The sequence below is a fragment of the Cervus canadensis genome, chromosome 28 (assembly GCF_019320065.1).
Source record: "Cervus canadensis isolate Bull #8, Minnesota chromosome 28, ASM1932006v1, whole genome shotgun sequence".
Classification (NCBI taxonomy): domain Eukaryota; kingdom Metazoa; phylum Chordata; class Mammalia; order Artiodactyla; family Cervidae; genus Cervus; species Cervus canadensis.
The window spans coordinates 29,438,484-29,461,979 of NC_057413.1; the positions used below are offsets into that span (position 1 = coordinate 29,438,484).

The window sequence follows — 23,496 nt, forward strand, 5'->3', positions numbered from 1 at the left end:
TTACAAATACTTAAAAGCAACCCAGACAGATACCCTGTGATTGGTTAAAAATGATTTTTAATATATTTAAGTGATAATATCTTCACATGTATATGCTTATTATCATAATGAGGAAAGGTTTAGAAAGAAGGGATTTTTTTTTTTTTTTTTGGCTTGGTATTGGGGTCCAGTCCCAGCAGGATCCAGGAGAACCCTCAGGATGAACGGCGTCGGCGAATGAGAGAGAGACAGACAAAGCTCGGGGCTGAGTCTGAAGTTTATTTTTGCACGGCCCCTTTATACCCTTAAGAACATCTTTTGGGGGAAGTGCATATTGCTTACACACAGGTCATCTCAAAACATTATAGCAACTTGACCTTCAACAGAAACGGGATGTCACCCACATACTTTTCGTTCACAAGAGTCTTTCTTATCATTTGGCCTTCAGGCCTGCTAACATTTTATGGCTTGCACCTGGTGTGACTTAAGCAACTTCAGTAGCCGACCCTGTTTTTCTTGTGATTAATCTATTTTCTTTCTAATAGGCGTCATCTCTATGGGAACTAGATAGGATTACATTTTTACAGAATAGAAATGCGAAGGACTGCAGAAACAACAGATATGGCACAAAACAGGCTCTTAGTCTAAAAGTTAACCACCTGCAAGAAGTCGCCAGCTAATCTCTATCTAAACTATTTTCTATCAGGCACATTTGTGGCTATCATATTTGTGGAGCTTTTCTCACCCCACGAAGGGGCCTATGCTTAATAGTTTCTTTTGTTAGTGTACTGTGCTTAGGATGTTTAGGACAATCATGCGCATTTTTGCAATGAGAGCACACATTTATCAAACAAGCCAGAATGCCAGCAAAAGGGTTTGAATTGAAGCATTTCCTTCATCCCTGGCCCCTTCATAGGGTACCAGCGTCCAGGAGATTTATTAATTAGGGTTTTAAGTTGGTCTTTATTCAGTGAAAGAGGAGCAGGAGAGCTCTTGGCAGGCAACACAAGAATCCGCAGCAGGGCAAACAAGAACAGCAGATAAGGGGGGAGGATATAGGGTGGGGTAGAGACCGAGGACAACCTGGAGGGTCCCTTATATCCTGGACGGCCTTGCCTGTCAGGTTTTTTCCTCATGACCTCGTCATGGGCAGGATCTCCCATAATGGCTCCCGGCAGCTTGGCATTTGTTTTAAGGGAGTAAATGAGCTTGGGTTTCTTTTTAACAATTTTATGAAATAAAGGTATGCTCTGATGAGAGTAGAAAATAAATATTCAACATTTATTCACTAATCTAAACAAAGAAACAAAACGTTCATGCTGCCTTTAAAGTTAAAGACACCTGGCAAATCTTAATGAAGCCACAAAAAGTCTAGGGTGTTGTGTAAAAGAGCAAAGGCATTTGGGGATGTAGCGAGTTCCACAGGACCAGACAGAAAATGCAAGTCATCAGCTAAAGAACAATAAGGATAGCAAACGCTTATGTTTATGTTTTTATGTGCTAGGCACTATAAACTATTTACATATATTAAATCATAGTATCACACTTGCTTTGCATTAAACGATAAACAAGCTCTATCCAGCCATTATAAACCATCAGATTGTGGCTATTCTCACTATGGTTATGGGCACATAACTGGAGATACAGTAACATAAATGTGAGTTCCTAGGCTTGTGAACTGATAAAAACAGTCTTTAAGGCCTACATTAGATGCTTATGGTAGATCTATAGAGGTTAATTTTAAAGTGCGTATCTGAAGAAGCCTCAGCCTTTGCAATATCACATAGATCAACATTTTTACAAATTCATAAACATTAAATTAATATGGGACAATCTACAAAAAAACAAAACAAAACAACTCTTTAAGAGGCATCCAGTCTTTTATAGACTTCTTCAACGAAGGTGAACATGTGCTTCATCTGGGATGAATTATGGAGAACTTCCAAGTCCTTCAGAAGACCGTTCTGATTTGGAATTAGCATCAGAATTTCTCTCTGTGGGCATGATAGAATAATTCATTTTTTTAAATTTTATTTTTTATTGATATAGAATTGACATGAACATTATACTAGCTTCAGGAATACAACATATGATTTGATATTTGTATACACTGCAAAATGATCACCACAGTAAGTCTAGTTAACATCTATCACCAAACATGTTACAGAATTTTTTTTCCTTGTGATGAGAACTTTCAGATCTATTTTCTTAGCAACTTAGCAAAACTTAGCAAAAGTACAATACAGTATTAACTCTAGTCACCAGCTTATACATTACATCCCCCATGACTTATTTATGAGTGTGTACCTTTTGACTTTACCCACGTAATTAGTTTTTAACTTTTCACCATGAAAAATGTTATATGTAGTGATATGTTATTTAGAGAGAATGAAATAATCACTCAAATGCGATTATCTATCAACTAATTGCCATTCTTCTTTTAAATCTATATTATTCTGTTTCCTCTCTGCCCAATTCCATTCCTCTCACCCTACGTAGATTTTAGACTGGAAAATTTTTGTTAAAAATTTTTTTGAGAAAACATACAGACTTTCTACCAGGGTAAACAGTGAGACTACAGTATCTACTGGGGACCTGTGAAAAAAGATAAGTCACCAGTGTGCAGCCTACTACGAACAGGACGTAGTATACTATTTTAGGAAAAGTTACATGTCATTATTAGAAGCATGAACAAAGCAACTGTTAGAATTTACTTCCAGAAACCTATTCTACAGCCATGACTATACAACTGTGTAATAATGCATATACAAAGGTGTACATAGCATTACCTGTACTAGAAAAATTATTTATTTCCAAACTCTCCACAAATTATCTTATGGCACATCTATATAATGGAATATTATACAGCGACTGACAAGCATGAGATGTTCAAACTATGCCATCATATGAGAAAAATAATTTTCCCTTACAGTTTACATCATAGGTTTCATTTGTTTAAAAGAAGCAGCAGCATGTAATGTTTTTACATATATGAAATTTATAACTGGTGATGCAGTTAATATGGTAAATTGTAAGTACTTACCTGAAGGATGGGTGCTCTGAGACTCTTTTGAGAAAGTTCAGGAAGAGAGAGCACCCCACTATCTATTTGAAACATCTAAAGTAGAAAAAGAAAGCTATAGATTATTTTGTAAAGCTAGATTGTTTCAAAAAGTTGACTTCTCTTATTACACTCAAAAGCTGTCTGGGTAAAATCTAATAATGAAAAATTATATCCAGATTCTAGTAATAACTTTTTTTTTTTGGAACAATTACCTGTTTTATCTTCTTTTCTTCTTCTTCCACCTCACTTGTCAGAACATGAACTTTGTTCTTTAGGCTGTGAATATCCCCAGTCATTGACTCTATAGTCGCTACCATTTTATCTGTTTCTTCCTGCATCAGAAAAAGAAAGCTAATGTTTTAAATTAAATATACTATTAAGTGAAACCCAAACATTTTAAAAAACATCTTACATATTGAAACACTTCTGGAAGAAACTGGTAATTTTCATTTTTCTTTCAAAAAAGTCTCCCTAGAGATTGATTTACCAATGGAACAAAGATGTACAGGAACCTTTCCTCAAAAATTTACCAAAGCTGCTGGTATCAGAGATCCTGGAAGACCTATGTGAATTTAGCAGAACCTAATGATTCACAGCAGCAGGTATAGCCGCATTCCTTAAGCAGTAAGTAATAGCAGAGAAATTCTAATTTAGGAACATTTGAGTGCTATTTTCATTTGCCAAAAGAAAAAGTGCTGAACATTAGGGCAAAGATAATAACAGAAAATGAGTGGCAGTTTCTCACATAAAAAGAACATAAAATGTATGGAGGAAAACAAAAGAGAAAATAAATGAAATAAATACGGTAATACCAGGGGTGTAACGACTGTAGGTCACACATAGAGTTAGCTAGCTTCTGGGTTTCTAAATGGTATTAAGTATTGCATTGCTTTCAAATCTAGTCCTAGCAATAGCAAAGGACAGCGCGGCCTCTGGGGATCAGGGAACAAGTAAATAAGCCACACAGAAGCCACACGAAAGTAATGAAGTAGTAACTCTGAAATCCTGATGAGCAATATGGTTGGTATTTACATTTAACATCATTTTCCAAATACTGAAAGCAGAATTGTTACTGTCAATTATAGTAATCTTCCTTAACAAATATATTATGGCTTCTAGAAACCATTAGAAAAGGTACCTGGGGAGGTCTGCAGCTGCTCATGGGCTGTTTTTGATTGGTTCAAGAGCTATGAATGATTTTTACATTTCTAAAGGATGTTAAAAAAACAAAAAAGACTGTGCAATGAAAACTAATGCGACTCATAAAGAGCAAGATGTTTATCATCTAGCCCTTACAGAAAGAGTGTGCTGATTCCTGAGTACCCAAAACTCTAGGTCTGTGAGCTCCATTTACTAGGCCAAACAAGGTCACAGGATCTGATACAAAACATGGAGAACAATGTATTATATAACTTAAATTTGTATTATATAATTGAAAGTAGAACTTAAATGTCCTTACCAAAAAAAAAAGTGAGGTGACAGATGCATTAATTAACAAGATGGGGGGAAATCCTTTCACAATGTACATACACATTAAATCACCATGAGGTACACTTTAGGTATCATACCATTTTGCTACTTATATCTCAAATAAAGCTGAAATTTAAAAAAAAAGCCATATTATGCTGCCCAACTGTTCATTAAGAGGGGAAGCTAGTGACAGTACTGATAATATACTCTTGCAAAGTAACATTGGAATGAAAGTTAAATATAATCTCACACAATGAAGAAAGTGAGAAAACCACTAAAAAACACCACTGTATAAATTTATAGGAGTCATGTACGGATGTGAGAGCTGGACAATAAAGAAGCCAGAGCTTATGAACTGTGGTGTTAGAGAAGACTCTTGAGAGTCCCTTGGAAAGCAAGGAGATGAAACCAGTCAATCTTAAAGGAAATCAACTCTGAATACTCTTTGGAAGGACTGATGCTGAAACTGAAGCTCCAGTATTTGGCCATGCAAACAGCTGACTCACTGGAAAAGACTGTGGTGCTGGGAAAGACTGAAGGCAGAAGGAGAGGAAGGTAACGTGCATGAGATGGTTGGATGGTATCACTCAGCAAATACCGGCAGATGGTGAGGGACAGGGAAGTCTGGCGTGCTATAGTCCATGAGGTCTCCAAGAGTCGGACATGACTTGGTGACTGAACAACAACAACGTAAATTTACAATACATGTAAATTTACAAAATATATTAAGTTTACAATATATAAAGTAAAGATTTATAAATCTGTAATTTACAGATCTACAAGTAGATCTGCTGCTTACAAATAAACCCTTCCAATTTTATTCTCAATCACATGGAAAAGCTGGAATGACCTATTTGTGAATGCTGACTTATTAGAACTCACTGGGGATGCATCCCCTGTTTAAACTATCACCACCTTGTATTACTTTACACCACCTTGTATTACTTTACAAAGTTGACCTGCTGACAAAGACCAGATCTACAAACTACTTCAAAACAGCAAATGGATATATGGTCCAATCTGTTTTAGCTTTAATAATTAATTAATAAGCCCCTTAAGATTGCTTTTCTTAATTGCTAAAGTATCCACTAATTAAAAGCCTGCTGTTTATCCTAACAGCAAATATTATCTCCCACTACCTTCCACAGGATAAAGATCAAAAATCACATGCCCTAAAGTTGGACTAATGGGACTGCATCACAACTGTGAGCACTTTGTCTAAAGTTCAGCTGAAAGTGCCAATATTTCTCTTTTTCACGTTTGTAAAACAAGAAATATAGCGCAGGCCTCTTTAAGTCATTAAGGGCTATAACTGTAAAGTGCTTAGAACAGTGACTAGAATGTAGAAGGCTCCTGTTACATGTTATCTATAATGATTATAAAAATGATGATGATGATTGTGTTCTTCTTGTCAATAAAGTAGCATTGAAGGACAGAAAAACTAATGTTTTGAAATTCTACAGCATTTAGTGATGAATTCCTATAACTTGCTAATCAAAAATAAGAAGATAGTTCATTATATTTAAAGTCTGATTAAAAAAATAAGGCTGCTACTTAATTACAAATATATTAGAAATAGTCTTAACTTTACAGGACCAAAATCGAAAGGTTTTGCTTTGATTAAAAAAAAAAAGTTAATAAAAAACCTGGTCCGAGATGTAGTAATAGTTATTAGAAGAATAACATAATTTTAAAAACTTTTAATTAAATCTCTTCCCCTTTCCCCTAATAATGAATTCCCTTTTCAAACTTCATACCTGCAAAGATGCTAGACCTTCCTCATTAGCTCTGTGCTGTGCCCTTTCCATTTTCAGTAGACTTGACACACGAGATAAATCTTGCAGCTTTTTGGGAGGGACTTTCAGGGTTTCACACAGTTGCAGCAATCTTTGGAACAGAATAAAAACATAACTGCTTATTTTTGAGTACCATTAGTATTGTTTTTGTTTTGAAATACCGCAGTCCCCTTTTTCTTTCCCTCATATTTCTAAAGGCTGTAATATTCTTTTACTAACAGTGGCTAATCTTAGCGGTTAGCCTCCCCCCCACCAAAAGCCCTGATGAGTCCTCATTAAGTCTTTCGATTGATTAAGATTTACCACAAATCATGGGGTACCTAAGCTGCTTTATAAAAGAGAAAGTTTCTATTTTACACATTTAACAATTGATTATTTATACATAGTTTAAAATAAACTAAAAATTTCCTTGTATCTTCTGAATGTGTTTCCTGGACTATTACAGTACATAAGTCTATCATTTAATGTGAATTTCTGGTAAGAGATGGAACCCTATTCTGTTAGTCTTAACTATGACTCTGAACTTTAAATCTCAGTTGTTTCACAGAATGTGACCAATAAAAGAGAATGCCTGTATGTTGCTCTAAGTTAATGATTTTTTCCTAACTTAATGACTTTAAAGAACACTTAGTTCCATGGAGTTTAACAGAAACAAAACAGGGATTAGAGTGCTTCGTTAAAAAGTAACGAAAAAAAAAATCCCCTTCAAATCTGGTGAAGTCACCAAACAAACTGACCTGTGACTAATCTCACTTCCAGCAGACAGCAATACAGCTTTCCCAGGTTTGATTCTTGAGTTCCACGAGGAAGAAATCAAGAGGCAAAATCTAAATTTGGTTCCTTCTGTCTAATAACAGTGTATCTGGATCCTAAAAAAATCCTACTACTTGAGATTTGCAGGCAATTAGAAGAACAGTGGAACCCAAGATTTGTCTTCCCGGGATCTTACTCAAAATATTAATTTTTATAAAGAAAAAAGTCGGTTGTTTAAACTCTATCAATCATACTTTCCATTAAACTGTCAGGATAAACTTCAGCTATTCGCCCATAAGCACAAAACTGTCTGAATTTTTGGTTTAAGTAAAATAAAGATTCCCTTTATAAAGTTTTTTTTCTAAAACTTTATCAAACCTGTTCTGCAGAAAGGTCATTCACTGTTCCAAATGTTCTAAATTTGTAAGTTATTCTACAAAATCTTATTAAACTAAAAATATAACCAGTGTTTATCATGTTACAATATACCTATCATAATACTATGTCAACAACATCTAAGCACCATTTACAACATCTATATATCTATAAGTCAGATCTATATACTTTTAAGTATACTTATAAGATAAACTATAAATATATCTATAAGCCAGAATTCCCCAAAATATGTTTCTCTAGAAAGTGTAGTGGCTAATTTTTATTGACTAGCAACTCTATTGTTTCATGACAAGGAAAAGCATATATGATTCAATCTATATCAATCATAACAGCTCTTGCCACAGAATCAATACGAGAGGCAAATCACCCAAGCCAATCAGAATCCATCACCCAGAATATTCTAACCGAAGCTAAGAGGCTAAGAGCTTTCTTTTGCCTCTTTCTTCACAAGGCTTAAAAGATAAACAGGAAGCTATCTATATATACAGTTCTAATCTATTGAGGACAACTTGTCTAAAAGAATGAAGACAACATGCAGACAGAAGCAGAGACAAGACTAATTATAAAATAAAGAGTTCCTTTGGTAAAGACTAACTTGGAAGATGCTGGGTTGGGAAGATCCTCTGGAGAAGGAAATGGCAACCCACTCCAGTATTCTTGTCTGGGAAACCCCACGGACAGAGAAGCCTGGTGGGCTACAGTGCATAGGGTCTCAAGAGCTGGACATGAGTTAGAGACTAAACCTCTACCACCAGGTTAAACAAAATGAAAGAATTTACTGTAGGATTTTAATATGTTAGTATACCAGGAAACATAACCTTTATCACTTTTATTCACAAAGTATCTCTAAGCACAAGTGTCCCAGCTATACTTGGAGAGATGCTGTGCTGAGTCGCTCAGTCGTGTCTGACTCTGTGACCCCATGGACCGTAGCCCGCCAGGCTCCTCTGTCCATGGGGATTCTCCAGGCAAGATTACTGGAGTGGGTTGTCATGCCCTCCTCCAGGGGATCTTCTCAACCCAGCGCTCGAACTGGGGTCTCCTGCATTGCAGGTAGATTCTTTACCAGCTGAGCTACCAGGGAAGCCCAGAGAAATGTTGCTAGAGAAAAATTTGTTCAGATTCTAATTAGAATCAATTTGCTAAGGCTACGCTCTGTCACATCAGTAGAGGGGAAAGTATCTTGAGTATTGCTACTTTGGGAACTAACGAGCACGCGATGTGAAAGCAAAAATGAGGAGACAATAAGCAGTCTTTGAAATACGTATCCCCACGGCTGCTGTATTGTGAAAAAACAGGTTATCTGTTGAACAGAATTGAATCCTTTCTGATGATCCAGTGTGATCGCTGTGAAGAATAGCTATTACATACTAAAATATTCTCATTTATACACTCCAAACATGGCTCCCTGCCCCACCATTAAAAAGATCATAAATAGCTACACTTTATTTATTTTTCCTACATTTTTATTATATATTAGTTTAACTACTAAATTTTTAGTCAGTCCTTCTTCTTTACTAACAGGCTGTCATTCCTGTAAACAGTTTACTAGTTCACTACTAGTTGTCTTTCTTTAATCTCTTCAACCTGTCTCCACAAACTCTCACACCCATCCACTCCATCCCGTCTTACCCTTTCTATTTTCTTACTATTAATATCATTGAGAATTCTATTTAAAAAAGCAGTATTTGTGCTCACACTTCCCAAGAATAAAGTGCTAGGTCACAAACATTTCCAGGCAAACTTGAGGAAACTAAGATGCAGAACATTCTTCTACAAAAAGAAAGCTGGAAGTAGGTGCTTTGGATTTTCAGGTTCTTTATAAATTCTCTTAAGCTTAACTTACTTCAGAATTCCATGCAGCAGCAGCTTAGGGCAGATGGTAGGAAAAAAGAAGTCACTGAAAATTATTGGCAGTGGTGACTTTAAAGACACTTGGAGGACTTCCCTGGTGGCTTGGTGGTAAAGAATCTGCCTGACAGTGCAGGAGACGCAGGTTTGACCCTGATGGGGAAGATCCCACACGCCTCGGGGCAACTCAGCTCCTGTGCCACAACTATTGAGATTGTGCTCTACAGGCTCGGAGCTGCAACTACTAAAGCCTGTGTGCCCCAGAGCTTGTGCTCTGCAACAAGAGAAGCTACCACAATGAGAAGCCCATGGACTGCAGCTAGAGAGTAGCCCCCACTTGCCACGGCTAGAGAAAAGCCCACACAGCAACGAAGACCCAGCACAGCACAGCCATAAATAAATAAATACAATTATTTGAAAACAAAACAAAACAAAAAACACTTGAAAAGAAGCCTCCATCTGTGACCTGCCAGAAATAAAGAGCAGTAGTATCCTGGAAAATTATACTTGTTACAAATAATGTTATATAATATGAAGCAACACACAAAAGGGTAAGTATCAAATGAGAGTGGTGAGCTGTTAACTTGCAATTGTTTAAAATGAAGCTGAACAGAGTTACAGTTGACAATTTTTTTTCAAACTTCAACACAGAAAACTGAACTTTGCAAGTAGGTGCTTTTGATTTTCAGATTCTTTAGGAACTTTCTTAAATTTATTTCAAAATCCCATGCAGCAGCAGCTTAGGGTAGAATACATATTCCCAAACCATTCATCTTAAAACAACAAAAACAAGAGAACGAAAACCCAAAATTAAAAACTTACATATTCCATAAATATCTGTTCTGGTAACACAAGAACAGACTGGATATTTACCAATTATGTTTCAACTGTTTGTTTAATTGCATAACTATATTACCTTTTCTTTAGGAAATTCAGATGATATTGAATTTGTTCTTTTTCTCTAACACTGTTACTCAGAATTGCTCTAGAAAAGAAAAAATAGGGATTGAATAAATATTGGGATTGAATAAATATTAGTTTGAAACATTACTAATATAATCTGTTATTTTTTCTAATTTCTTTCAGTACCCCTTCTTACTAACCAGGCAGAATCAATCATTTTATTTTGCATCAAGGACATTTAAAGCAGAGGAATAATCTAAATTCTTTTTTATCACATTATATCATTGTAACTAATTTATATGCCTCTTCTCATAGATTTCAGCACCTCGATGGCAGAGTCCTATCTCTGTATTCCTTCTAGCACTGGCAGCTTCCATGTAAAGTATCAATTTGAGCAAACTTCTTCCTAAAGTATCCCTCTTAACAGAAAAAAGTTATAAGTTTACAGAGAGCAGATTAGGGCATGTAGATTGCATTTTTATTTCACTGATAAAATTCCAAGTTTCTGACATTTATAAAGGCTTTTTTTTTTTTTAACAAAAGGCTAAAGAGAAAAACACTGTATCACCATAAAATAGACAATAATATTTAAAAGGATACTGTCTGTAGGAACATAAGTAGAAATGAAAATAGTGAGGTGGAAAAAATTTCATACTCACATTACTACCGATTCCATCATAGTTTGCAAATGTTCTCTGCTACTCTTCGAAAGAGGCTGCCAGGTTTTTCTCTTGCTGGATGCGATCTTTACCTGTTTTAGAGTAGTATGCTTTGTCTGTCTTGTCACTGGTCAAAGAAAAGACTGTGGTTAATCTAGAAATGTGTATATTTTTATTTATAAAGTGACTCAAGGACAAATTTATCTAAAAAGGGCCAATGGAATTATGAGAACCACAATACTATAAAGCTGTATTAGCTGTTCCTTTTTTTATTGCACAGTCATAAAATGCCAGGTGTTGAATATGAATATATTATTGTGTTAACTTAAATACTATTAACTGATATTGCAGACACAAACCCAAGACAATTTTAAATGAAGAACCAAGCTGCAATGATTAGGATTCAGCATAAAAGTCTGGTTCTCAGAAATGACCTGAATTAAAGGACTTATTGAGAAGACTAGGAGAATGAATTCTGCCATATGTTGGATGGCAACTGGAACAAAGGCAATTAACCAAACCAAGAATAGATACTGAGTGTCTGGTAGGTTACCGACATTGTTCTACTTATAACAAACAAAGGAGATACACTATTGGTTTACATGAAGATTCATTTTGGAGAGAAGGGAGATTAAATACTTATGGTTGCAGGTATGCAAAGCATTACAAAAGAAAAAGCACTGTGCATTACGTAAGTATAAAACCAGAGGACCTAACCTGTTCCTGGGTGAGGAGCTAGAAAATTCTTCCATGATGAAGTGATCTTTAAGTAAAGATGATCACTCCAAACAAATTCACTCTAGACAAACTTAGCTCCAATCTAACCTAAACAGGGGTAGCAGAACAGGATATTTGTCTCAAAGAGAAATCAGTAGGTGTGTCTCTACATCACAAATCAGAATAAGTCAGACTGTTGTATACTTTGAACTTCTCTAGTTCCTTTCAATTTAGAAACTCATACTGTATTTTGATAGTGGTGGTAAATAAAATTTCAGCTGGCCTAGGTATCTGACTAACCAGCACTACTAATCAGCATTTTTGTATTCTTGCAAAAATGAGAATGCTACCATTTATTACTATGTTTTGCTTATGCAGAATTCATAAACATGATGCTGAGAACTTTTTCATAAATAGATACAGCTTGAGAAAGATATGGTGAAACAAAACATAGAAAAGAAATACCTTCAGAAGACAGATGTTTTGGATGATTTTTATTTTTTTTCACTGTGTTTCTAACCTAGAGAGAAAAACACAGAAACATGCACACACAATTAAGCACTAGATAAAAATATACTGCTTTTGCAATAGATTTGTCATGTATGTTGGAGTGAATTCATATACCTTCTGGAAAGATGAAAAAAGTATATTGCTACTTCTACAGAAAAAGGTGTGTATTTATCACAAGTGGAGGATACACTAAAGCAACTCCCGAACAACAGTGATGATGTATAACAGATTTTCATATGGTGCTAAAGAATGTTTTAAAGAAATCATTACTCATTTTGCCTGTGAAATAGTGTTAAATACTTATCCGGCAAAACAAAAAATATAGGCATTGCCTAATACAGAGAAAAAAATGCTGATTATTTCTTTTATAAGAGAGGCACAAAATTATGGCAGGAAGAAGCTAATTCCTCTCCAACTAATTTTTCTCTATGTAAATAAAAATCTCCACCAACTGACAGATTCTCTTGTCTTTTAATATATGAATGCCATAGAATCTATACACTTTATTACCACTATTCCTATTTGAACACCTTAGCAATGTCCCATAGCATCTTCCCCAAAGAATTTTCTGATTAATATTTTAGAAAAGAAGTAAAAAATCTTTACCTGCAACTTTTTATAAATCATGTTGCAGCAGCTCCCCATAACCATATATATGGAATATAAATTACTGTAATTTGTAGTAAAGCTGACCTTTAGTCTTCACATACTCCTTTGTACAGAACAGATGATATTTTTACCAGAGTCCTGAATGATAAACTCTTTGAATGAGTCCTGAATGATTACCTTATTCTCTGATATTTCTGCTTCTTCATCAATTTTTCTTTTTGGATTTCTTTTTAACTGTTGAGACTTTTTCTTGGAAGCATTTGCTTTGCTAGACATCTTGATTTAAAGGGAACAATTGTAACAGTGTTTCAAATCTGTAAAGATGAAAAGGACACAGAAAAATGCTTAAGACTTGTTTTATTACAAATATTTTGTTAAAAAGACTACTTATAAATATTCCAAATTTGCCTTTGAACAATCAGAACGATAGTTTGGGGATAGTATTGTGTGTTTTTAAATCATTTAAACATATTTTAAAATAAATAATGTTGGTTCTCATTAAAGATGTCTAATTCAATTTCATTAAAAAATTTCTGACATTTGCATGGCCTTAAAAAGTCATATAAGACCACTTTCACATTTCTTACTTTATACTCCCCCATACAGTAATGTTATCTCCATGCTAAAATCCAAGAAAAGGGAAATATAAAGTGCTGAATTGTTTTTTTTCTGGTTACAGATAACGTCAACTCGGAGTAACATTCAGGTCTTATTTTAGGTTTAATGGATTCATGATTCAATGTGACTCAGCACACACAGAGACAGATTTACGCCAAGGATGGGAGGAGATAACTTTTAGGATTATACCATGAGTCTACACCGTGGAAATTCATGTGGCAAATTCCTTCTTAAGAATTTAAGATATAATTCTTGCTAGGTTGCAAGAATTATAACAAAGGTTCTTCACACCAAACTCATCTCTGCTAAAAGAAACAGAGGAATAAAATATTCATTTCTGCATTAGACCATAAGGAGTAGACAGTTTAGAGTTAGGTACCCGTTAGGTACAGTATGTGGACATGCACACACTGCCCCCTCAAATATGTGTGGTGTGTACATTACATACACACACACACAAGTAGATATATAGATAAATCAGTCACATTTCTTTTCTAAAAATTCAAAGTTAATTATGTTAATACAGTAATATATGCAGATTTAGAGACAGACAAAAGTATGTACTCTGGATAAATCTATTCCCTCAAATTTTAAAAGGAAAAGTTCAAACTTTCCCCTCACCCCCAAAATGGTGGGAAAGAATCAACTGAGAGATCATGAACCATACTTAGGGACTACATGTCAAATCAGTTACAAAACACACTTGTTGTTCAGTTGCTCAGTTGTGTCCGACTCTTTGCAAGCACATGGACTGCAGAATGCCAGGCTTCCCTGTCCTTCACCATCTCCCGGAGCTTGCTCAAACTCACGTCCACTGAGTCGGTGATGCCATCTAAGCATCTCGTCCTCTGTCGTGCCCTTCTCCTGCCTTCACTCTTTCCCAGTATCAGGGTCTTTTCCAATGAGTCAGCTCTTTGCATCAAGTGACCAAAGTATTGGAGCTTCAGCCTCAGCATCAGTCCCTCCAATGAACAATCAGCATTGATTTCCTTTAGGATTGACTGCTTTGATCTCCCTGCAGTCCAAGGGACTCTCAAGAGTCTTCTACAACACCGCAGTTCAAAAGCATCAACACTTCAGCACTCAGCCTTCTTTATGGTCCAACTCTCACATTCACAAAACACAGTGGAAGCTAAAATACACTTTACTCTGCTCTTGAACAATGTGGTACCTTATACTACACCAGTCTCCTCTGCTTCATTCTTGAAATGTCTAATTCTCTTAACTGAACACTCATGCCCTTTACTTCCCCTAATTAGAAACCAACCATATGAGAGCTTTGCTTGTGGACCTCTCCTGGAAGGGCTGCCATGTACAGGAGTTCAGGTTGTTCACTGGAGAAAAGCATCCAGGTGAAGGAACCACTGAGGACTAAGATTTACTCCTCATTCCATTCAGGAGACTAAAAATGGTACAAATTCCTTCTTACTCCTGTTATTGAGAGGTTAAGTCTATGTCCCCTTGTCTTAAATCTCATAGACTCTGTAGCAGTTTAAGTGGTAGAATATCATAGAAATGATTCTGTACCAGTTTCCTGGCCAAATATGAACAGACTAGTAGCTGCCACTACCCCTTGCTTGGAATATTTGCTCTTGAAACTTAGCTAACACTGTGATGAAAGTCAACATGGAGAGGAACTGAGGACCTCGCCAAAAGCTCCAGCTGAACTTCCAACCAAGAGCTAGCATCAACTGGCCAGTCTCGTGCATGTACCTGAGCCAACAGGCTGCAGCTGATCCTGCATGGAAAAGTCATCAGTCAACCCCACTAGCTGTTTCCAATTCCAAATTCAGGAAGAAAATAATGCACTAGTTCTAGCTGAGCTTCACTCTCCTGTCTGTGCCCACCCTCCTCTCAGATTGTGAGCCATCTGCTTCTGAAAACCTTCCTAACCACTTTCCCTCATTGCTCTCTATAAGTCTGTGGGCTCTTAAGGTCTCTCTCATTTGGCACTTATTTAGTTTGGTTTTGTTAATCATTTTTCTTGATATTCTTTGTTCAATAACATGTAATTTAGTGCTACTCCAAATTTGATTCACATACTGTTACAGTCTTTTTAAGTACAGAATAAAAATATTCACTTAGAAACTTTTATAGCAATTTGAAAACAATTTTAACTATGTTGCTGCTGCTGCTGCTAAGTCGCTTCAGTCATGTCCGACTCTGTGCGACCCCATAGACGGCAGCCCACCAGTATCCTCTGTCCCTGGGATTAAGTATGTTAGGTCTGGTCAAAAAACTAACTGGCTTTATTTTTTTAAAGTTTAATTTTTCTGGTAATTCATTTAAAAAGAGACTTTTAAAGATAAGTTTTAGAGAAATTAAGCAGAATTTAAATATAAAATTTGAATATATCCACCCCACCTTCCCTACTATCAACATCCCTTACCACAGCAGTGTATTTACTACAATCCATGAACCTACAATGACACATCATATCACCCAAAATTTATGGCTTACACTAGGGTTCTTCCTTGTATGTTTCATGGACTTGACTAGTAATTTTTTTTATTGTATTTTACAAAAGTAGCAGTTGTGGTGACTGATTAAAAATTAAAGTAATAATAACAAAAAAAATTGGTCCTTTACCACAGACCATCTGAAAAGCTCTATTTTCATTGATACATACTTGAAGCAATAAGCAAAGAAACTAAAGAGCTTCCTGATGAGGATAAAAGAGGGGCGTGAAAAAGCTGGTTTGAAACTCAACATAAAAAAACTAAGATCATGGCTTCCAGTCCCATCATTTAATGGCAAACAGAGGGGAAAGAAATGGCAGCAGTGACTGATTTTATTTTCCTGGGCTCCAAAATCACTGAGGATGATGTCTCCAGCCACGGCATTAAAAGATGCTTGCTCCTTGGAAGAAAAGCTATGAAAAACCTACAGAGCCTATTGAAAAGCAGAGACATCTGCTGACAAAGGTCCGTACAGTCAAGCTATGGTTTTTCTGGTAGTCACATATGGATGTGAGAGTTGGACTATAAAAAAGGTTGAGCACTAAAGAATTGATGCTTTTGAACTGTGGTGTTGGAGAAGACTTTTGAGAGTCCCTTGAACTGCAAGGAGATCAAACCAGTCAATGCTAAAGAAAATTAACCCTAATACTCACTGGAAAGACTGATGCTGAAGCTAAAGCTCCAGTACTTTGGCCACCTGATGTGAAGAGCTGATTGATTGGAAAAGACCCTGATGCTGGGCAAGACTGAAGGCAAAAGAAGGGGAAGGCAGAGGATGAGATGGTTGGATAGCATCACTGACTCAAGAGACACGAATTTGAGCAAACTCCAGGAGATAGTGAAGGACAGGGGAGCCTGGTGTGCTGCAGTCCATGGGGTATCAAAGAATCGGATGGACACGATTTAGTGACTGAATAGCAACCACAAGTAGTAGTAGGCAGAGACAGATACGAAAACAGTTCCCGTGTACAGTCAATTATATACAGTGCAACAAATGTTAGACGAGTGCATATCTCAAACTGGTGTGTGCATGGGGGGATATACGGTACTCAGAGAAAAAAGCAGTACACGAATTACGTTTTGAAATATTTAGCCAGAAGAAAGGGAAGTAAAGTATCTGAGAGGAAAAAAGGCCCATTGGCAGGACAGCTCAAAAGAAGTCAGTCTGCTCAGGGAAAATTCAGAGAGGCTTTGACATGTGCAGAAACAATGGGCAGAAGAAAGACTCGAACTGTAGTTTGCGGCCAGACTACATACTGCAGTAAAGAATGTATTCTTTACCCTGTAGGAAACAGGGAAGCATTCTAGGTTGTCTTGTTTTTTTTTTTTTGTCAGCTTGCTGAAACTCGCGGAAATCACCAATCTAAATCTCTATGTGGGTACAACAGGTGAACGCGACGTCTGCCAAAACTTACGCAATGCTTACTTTTTGCAACTGATGCCTCGGGGTAGCGACGCTGCCAACCGCAGTTTCCTTAAGGCTCCAAGGCACTCACCACTAACGCTGCACTTCGCTCCACGACTGACTGCGGGAAAGAGTAAGGAAGCAGGACGAAGATGAGGATGATTCGGGGAAGGGAGGGAGGAAACATGCGTGGCTTCACTCCCTCTTTGCGAATCAAAGAGTACTTTGTTTATCCCTGGCTGCAAAAGGCAAACCTGTTCGGATCTCCCACCCTTTTGGAAAGCCATCTGAAACTCCTCAAACACAAGCCGCCAAATTTGCCACAAACGTGTTGGCCGCAAAACTCATCCCCCAAACTGGAGCCACCGGCGAGCGAAGCGCTTTCACTACTCACAAAAACTGATCATTGAATCCTTTCAGGAGCTGCGCTCAGAGCATTCCGCGCCCAAACCACCCAAAGCTGCAGAGGCCCGGAAGTGAGCACAAAGAAACCGGAAAACGCCAATGGGGGTGACGGTCATCTATCCACGCCCCCTAACGTCATCAGGAGCGCGCCCACGAGAGCTTGACGGGATTGGTTGGAACGAGGGCGGTCAGCCGACGCCCCCATCCCATCCCATCCCCGTTGGCCTTTGCGCTTGCTTGGTCCCGGGCCCTGCTTTGGCGACTTCTGACTTGCAGAGCTCGGGGTGCTGAGGTCCAGCCGTATTCTTCCAAGGTCTCGGTCCGAGCCAGGCCGACCCGTGAGTAAGACCGTGCACCTTGAGGCACGTCTGCCTTTCAGATCCCTCCATTCTTCAGACTCCTCCCCACCCTTAGTTCTCCCCGGAGAAAGTTGTCCTTTCTCACTTCCCAACTCCCAACCTCCTCCTTCTTTACTGCTGAGAAGGGATCCCACTCTCCTCTACCCGCTTCTTAGGTTTAGATGCCCCACTGGCCTCTCTTTTTCAGTCAGGTCCGTGGAAGTTCGGAGGTACTGCAGAAAAGAAGGTGCTTTTAATTTCCCAGAGGCCATATTGCCATCTTCCCTGGCTACCCAGAAACCCCGAAGTTCCTCTGGGCAGAGAGCGATTGTAGGATTCCAGAGGAATATGCTCTCTCCAGAGCTGCCTCCTTCGAGGCCGCGGTGATGGTGAGGGTTTTTTGTGAGAGGTGGCGGAATTGGAAGTTTCTTTCTGAGTACAGATGAAGGTGATGGTGAGAGATGGAAAGACAGGTCTAAATTTACATGGAAGTGTAAACTGCTAACTTGTTCTCGTTTTTATCTGGAAAGAGAGCAATCTTTTATACGCACAAAACTCTGAGTAATATATTTGTGTATGTGTGTCAAATTTTAAATCACTTGATGATTTTTCTCCCAGTATTTTAATGACTTATTTATGCTGATACTAAATTTAATTTGCATGCTCTGTGTTGTCCTCTCTACCTGAATTGGCCAGACATTGGAGGCGGCTAGCTTTTAAAGTGGAATCATGTGTAAACAAATTTGAAAGTGATTTGATTCAGAGCTGTATGTAGGTGTTTTACCCATATTTTTTAAGGGTGTGGCAGATGTTGCTTCATCGTTGCTCTTTCACACATTTTAATCACCCGTAACTTATTATATTTGCTTTGCATGTTATTTCTTTGGTTGCTGCAAGTGTCTGTTGATGGATCTTTTGAGAAAAGTTCAGAAATCCTGTTTCCATCAGCCGAAGTTGTGTTCTTTTCTAAAAATGATGTCTATTTCCAGTCTTTACCAATTTGCCATGTGATTTTCAGGAAGTCACCTACATAGGGCTCTTTCCTATCATTTATCCAGGTTTAGGAAAGCCCTACCTGCATTTTGCAAAGCCCTACCTGCAATATTGTAAAGAGCAGTATTGTGTAGCAACCTGGAATGTTAGGTCCATGAATCAAGGCAAATTGGAAGTGGTCAAACAGGAGATGGCAAGAGTGAACATCGACATTTCAGGAATCAGTGAACTAAAATGGACTGGAATGGGTGAGTTTAACTCAGATGACTGTTACATCTACTACTGTGGGCAAGAATCCCTTAGAAGAAATGAAGTAGCTGTCATCGTCAACAAAAGAGTCTGAAATGCAGTACTTGGATGCAGTCTCAAAAATGACAGAATGATCTCTGTTTGTTTGCAAGTCTAACCATTCAATATCACAGTGATCCAAGTCTATGCCCTGACCAGTAATGCTGAAGAAGCTGAAGCTGAACGGTTCTATGAAGACCTACAAGACCTTCTAGAACTAACACCCAAAAAAGATGTCCTTTTCATTACAGGGGACTGGAATGCAAAAGTAGGAAGTCAAGAAATAACTGGAGTAATGGGCAAATTTGGCCTTGGAGTACAGAATGAAGCAGGGCAAAGGCTAACAGAGTTTTGCCAAGAGAACACACTGGTCATAGCAAACACCCTCTTCCAACAACACAAAGGAAAACTACACATGGACATCTCCAGATGGTCAACACTGAAATCAGATTGATTATATTCTTTGTAGCCAAAGATGGAGAAACTCTATACAGTCAGCAAAAACAAGACCAGGAGCTGACTGTGGCTCAAATCATGAACTCCTTATTGCCAAATTCAAACTTAAATTGAAGAAAGTAGGGAAAACCACTAGATCATTCAGGTATGACCTAAATCAAATCCCTTACAGTGGAAGTGACAAATAGATTCAAGGGATTAGATCTGATAAACAGAGTGCCTGAAGGACTAAGGATGGAGGTTCAGAGTTTCGTGACATCCCCAAGAAAAAGAAATGCAAAAAGGCAAAACGGTTGTCTGAGGAGGCCTTACAAACAGCTATGAAAAGAAGAGAAGCTAAAGGCAAAGGAGAAAAGATATACCCGTTTGAATGCAGAGGTCCAAAGAATAGCTAGGAGAGATAAGAAAGCCTTCCTCAAGTGATCAGTGCAAAGAAATAGAGGAAAACAATAGAGTGGGAAAGACTAGAGATCTCTTCAAGAAAATTAGAGATACCTAGGGAACTTTTCATGTAAAGATGAGCACGATAAAGGGCAGAAATGGTATGGACCTAACAGAAGCAGAAGATATTAAGAAAAGGTGGGAAGAATACACAGAAGAACTATACAAAAAAGATTTTAATGACCCAGATAACCACAATGGTGTGATCACTCACCTAGAGCCAGACATCCTGGAATGTGAAGTCAAGTGGCCCTTATGAAGCATCACTATGAACAAAGCTAGTGGAGGTGATGGAATTCCGGTTGAGCTATTTCAAATCCTAAAAGATGATGCTGTAAAAGTGCTGCACTCAATATGCCAGCAAATTTGGAAAACACAGTAGTGGCCACAGGACTGGAAAAGGTCGGTTTTCATTCCAATCCCAAAGAAAGGCAATGCCAAAGAATGCTCAAACTACCATGCAGTTGCATTCATCTTGCACGCATGCAAAGTAATGCTCAAAATTCTCCAAGCCAGGCTTCAACAGTATATGAACTGTGAACTTCCAGATGTTCAAGCTGGATTGAGAAAAGGAAGAGGAGCCAGATATCAAATTGCCAACATCCTCTGGATCATCGAAAAAGTAAGAGATTTCCAAAAAAACATCTACCTCTGCTTTATTGACTATGCCAAAGCCTTTGACTCTGTGGATCACAACAAACGGTGGAAAATTCTTCAAGAGATGGGAATACCAGATCACCTTACCTGCCTCCTAAGAAATCTGTATGCAGGTCAGGAAGCAACAGTTAAAACTGGACATGGAATAACAGACTGGTTCCAAATCAGGAAAGGAGTATGTCGAGGCTGTGTATTGTCACCCTGTTTATTTAACTTATATGCAGAGTACATCATGAGAAATGCTGGGCTGGATGAAGCACAATCTGGAATCAAGATTGCCAGGAGAAATATCAATAACCTCAGATATGCAGATGACACCACCCTTATGCCAGAAAGTGAAGAAGAACTAAAGAGCCTCTTGATGAAAGTGAAAGAGGAGAGTGAGAAAGTTGGCTTAAAGTTCAACATTCAGAAAACTAAGATCATGACATCTGGTCCCATCACTTCATGGCAAATAGATGGGGAAACAGCAGAAACAGTGACAAACTTTATTTTTTGGGGCTCCAAAATCACTGCAGATGGTGACTGCAGTGAAATGAAATTAGGAGACGCTTACTCCTTGGAAGAAAAGTTGTGACCAACCTAGACAGCATATTAAAAAGCAGAGATGTTACTTTGCCAACAAAGGTCCATCTAGTCAAAGCTATGGGTTTTCCATTAGTCATGTATGGATGTGAGAGTTGGACTATAAAGAAAGCTGAGCGTCAAAGCGTCGAAGAATTGATGCTTTTGAACTGTGGTGTTGGAGAAGACTCGAGAGTCCCTTGGACTGCAAGGAAATCCAACCAGTCCATCCTAAAGCAAATCAGTCCTGAATATTCATTGGAAGGACTGATGCTGAAGCTGATGCAAAGAACTGACTCATTTGAAAAGACTGTGATGCTGGGAACGATTGAAGGCGGGAGGAAAAGGAGACGACAGAGGATGAGATGGCTGGATGGCATCACTGACTCAATGGACATAAGTTTGGGTCAACTCCGGGAGTTGGTCATGGACAGGGAGGCCTGCCATGCTGCAGTCCATGGGGTCACAAAGAGTCGGACATGACTAAGTGACTGAACTGAACTGAGCTGAACACATACATATGGAATTTAGAAAGATGCTAACAATAACCCTATATGCGAGGCAGAAAAAGAGACATAGAAGTATAGAACAGTCTTTTGGACTCTGTGGGAGAAGGCTAGGGTGGGATGATTTGAGAGAATAGCATTGAAACATGTATATTATCATATGTGAAACAGATTGCCAGTCCAGGTTCGATGCATGAGACAGGTGCTCAGGGCTGGTGCACTGGAATGACCCAGAGGGATGGGATGGGGAGGGAGGTGGGAGAGGGGTTTAGGATGGGGAACACATGTAAACCCATGGCTGACTCAAATCAATGTATGGTAAAATCCACTACAATATTGTAATTAGCCTCCAACTAAAATAAGTAAATTTTAAAAATTAAAAAAATTTAACTTATGTATATTATGTATAATGTACATATAGGTAAGTGCATATATCATAATTGTAAAATTTGATGAATTTCCACAAACTGAACACATCTGTGTAATAGGAATTCTGATCAAGACCATCACCCTAGAGCTCCTTTCTTCCTTTCTCAACTAGTCACCACACATAACCACTCTTCTGACATCAAAGATTAGTTTTGCCTAATTCCTAAACATATTTTTACAGCTACATAAAATTCTATAAGTTTTAAATACTGAAGTTACTTATTTCTTCATTGATGATGTTTCTAAGTTTTCCTAAGTATAAGTAAAAGTACTAGGGAATGTGGATTTTATCTAGTAATTTTTCCAGGAGTAGTGATCATGGAATGGCATGGTCATTTCAGAGATTGTTTGTGCATGTTTCCAGTTTGCTTTTTTAAATAGTTAAACTCAGCTAATACTCCCACCAATTGGATTCCCTTTTGTTTTATAATTCCGTAACAAATGTTGGGTATTCTTATTTGTTTTGTTTAAAATTCACTAAATTGATAGATGAGAAGTGGTATGGAAAACAGAATTTTGAACTCACTTGTTTTATTTATTGTAGGGAATGATGAATATATTAATAAAATTTTCCACTCAAAATCCTTTTAAATACTAGGCTCTACATGTTGAGACTGTGTGACTCTGATAAGCATTAAATAATTCAGAACTTTCAGTACTGCTTTTCTGTGTGGAATTTTGATAAGCTACTTTATTTCTGTATTTCTTTGGACTTTAATTTCTACATCTGTAAAATGATGAAATTGGACTTAGTTACATAGTATAAGACTCTGGGTAATTATCAGGAATATATAGCTTTGATATTAGATCAGTTTATAGAAGAGAATTTATATACATGAAATTTTATATACATATATTTTGCATAAACAAAACATAAACAAGTATATTTTATATGAACATAAAAAGCAGTGTTTCTAATCTATTGAAGTGTGGGAGATGATAGATTTATAAAGAGGGAAACAGAGCTCTTTGGTATAGAATGCTGAAGAGGCCATTTAATCCAGTTTGTAGTTTCAGGGACAGACTGTGCATGTATTAGTTAAATGCTCTGCTTTCCAGGATTAAATAGTAGCTCTTTGCCTCAGTTTCCTCATATATGAAATGGGGATAATATTAGTATCAATGCCTATTTCTTAGTGGTGTTTTGAGGATTAAAATTGCTGCTCTACATAAAGTCCTTAAACAGTACCTGTCACATAGAAAGCCCTGCATACCAGAGGTTATGCCTTA

The 23,496-nt window shown here is 37.6% G+C and overlaps 2 protein-coding genes across 5 annotated transcripts in view; one reads left to right on the forward strand and one right to left on the reverse strand.

Moving 5' to 3' along the window:
* Positions 1–1,458: 1,458 nt before the first annotated feature.
* Positions 1,459–17,683, reverse strand: CENPQ (centromere protein Q). Its single transcript, XM_043450589.1, has 10 exons — positions 17,584–17,683; positions 17,211–17,310; positions 12,885–13,021; positions 12,054–12,108; positions 10,872–10,998; positions 10,226–10,294; positions 6,271–6,400; positions 3,256–3,375; positions 3,023–3,097; positions 1,459–1,973 (listed from the first exon to the last, which is right to left on the reverse strand). Exons 3-10 carry the CDS (start codon positions 12,981–12,983, stop codon positions 1,842–1,844), a joined length of 807 nt encoding a protein of 268 aa, XP_043306524.1. The 5' UTR covers positions 12,984–13,021; positions 17,211–17,310; positions 17,584–17,683; the 3' UTR covers positions 1,459–1,841.
* Positions 17,684–17,753: 70 nt separating this feature from the next.
* MMUT (methylmalonyl-CoA mutase) overlaps positions 17,754–23,496 on the forward strand; it is a 33,084-nt gene continuing 27,341 nt past the window's right edge. Inside the window, exon 1 of one of the 4 annotated variants that reach the window (XM_043450098.1) lies at positions 17,754–17,956. The gene's annotated coding sequence lies outside the window, so the exon portion shown is untranslated. The remainder of the gene's footprint in view (positions 17,957–23,496) is intronic. The other 3 variants (XM_043450099.1, XM_043450096.1, XM_043450097.1) reach the window with 3 other exon arrangements.

Excerpts from the sequence above, each read along its gene's own strand:
- CENPQ (XM_043450589.1), bottom strand. The coding sequence starts at position 12,983 with ATGTCTAGCAAAGCAAATGCTTCCAAGAAAAAGTCTCAACAGTTAAAA. Across the intron at positions 12,109-12,884 it reads CAGAAATATCAGAGAATAAG|GTTAGAAACACAGTGAAAAA; the intron begins GTAATCATTCAG and ends TTTTCTCTCTAG. Across the intron at positions 10,999-12,053 it reads AAAACATCTGTCTTCTGAAG|TGACAAGACAGACAAAGCAT; the intron begins GTATTTCTTTTC and ends TTCTTTGACCAG.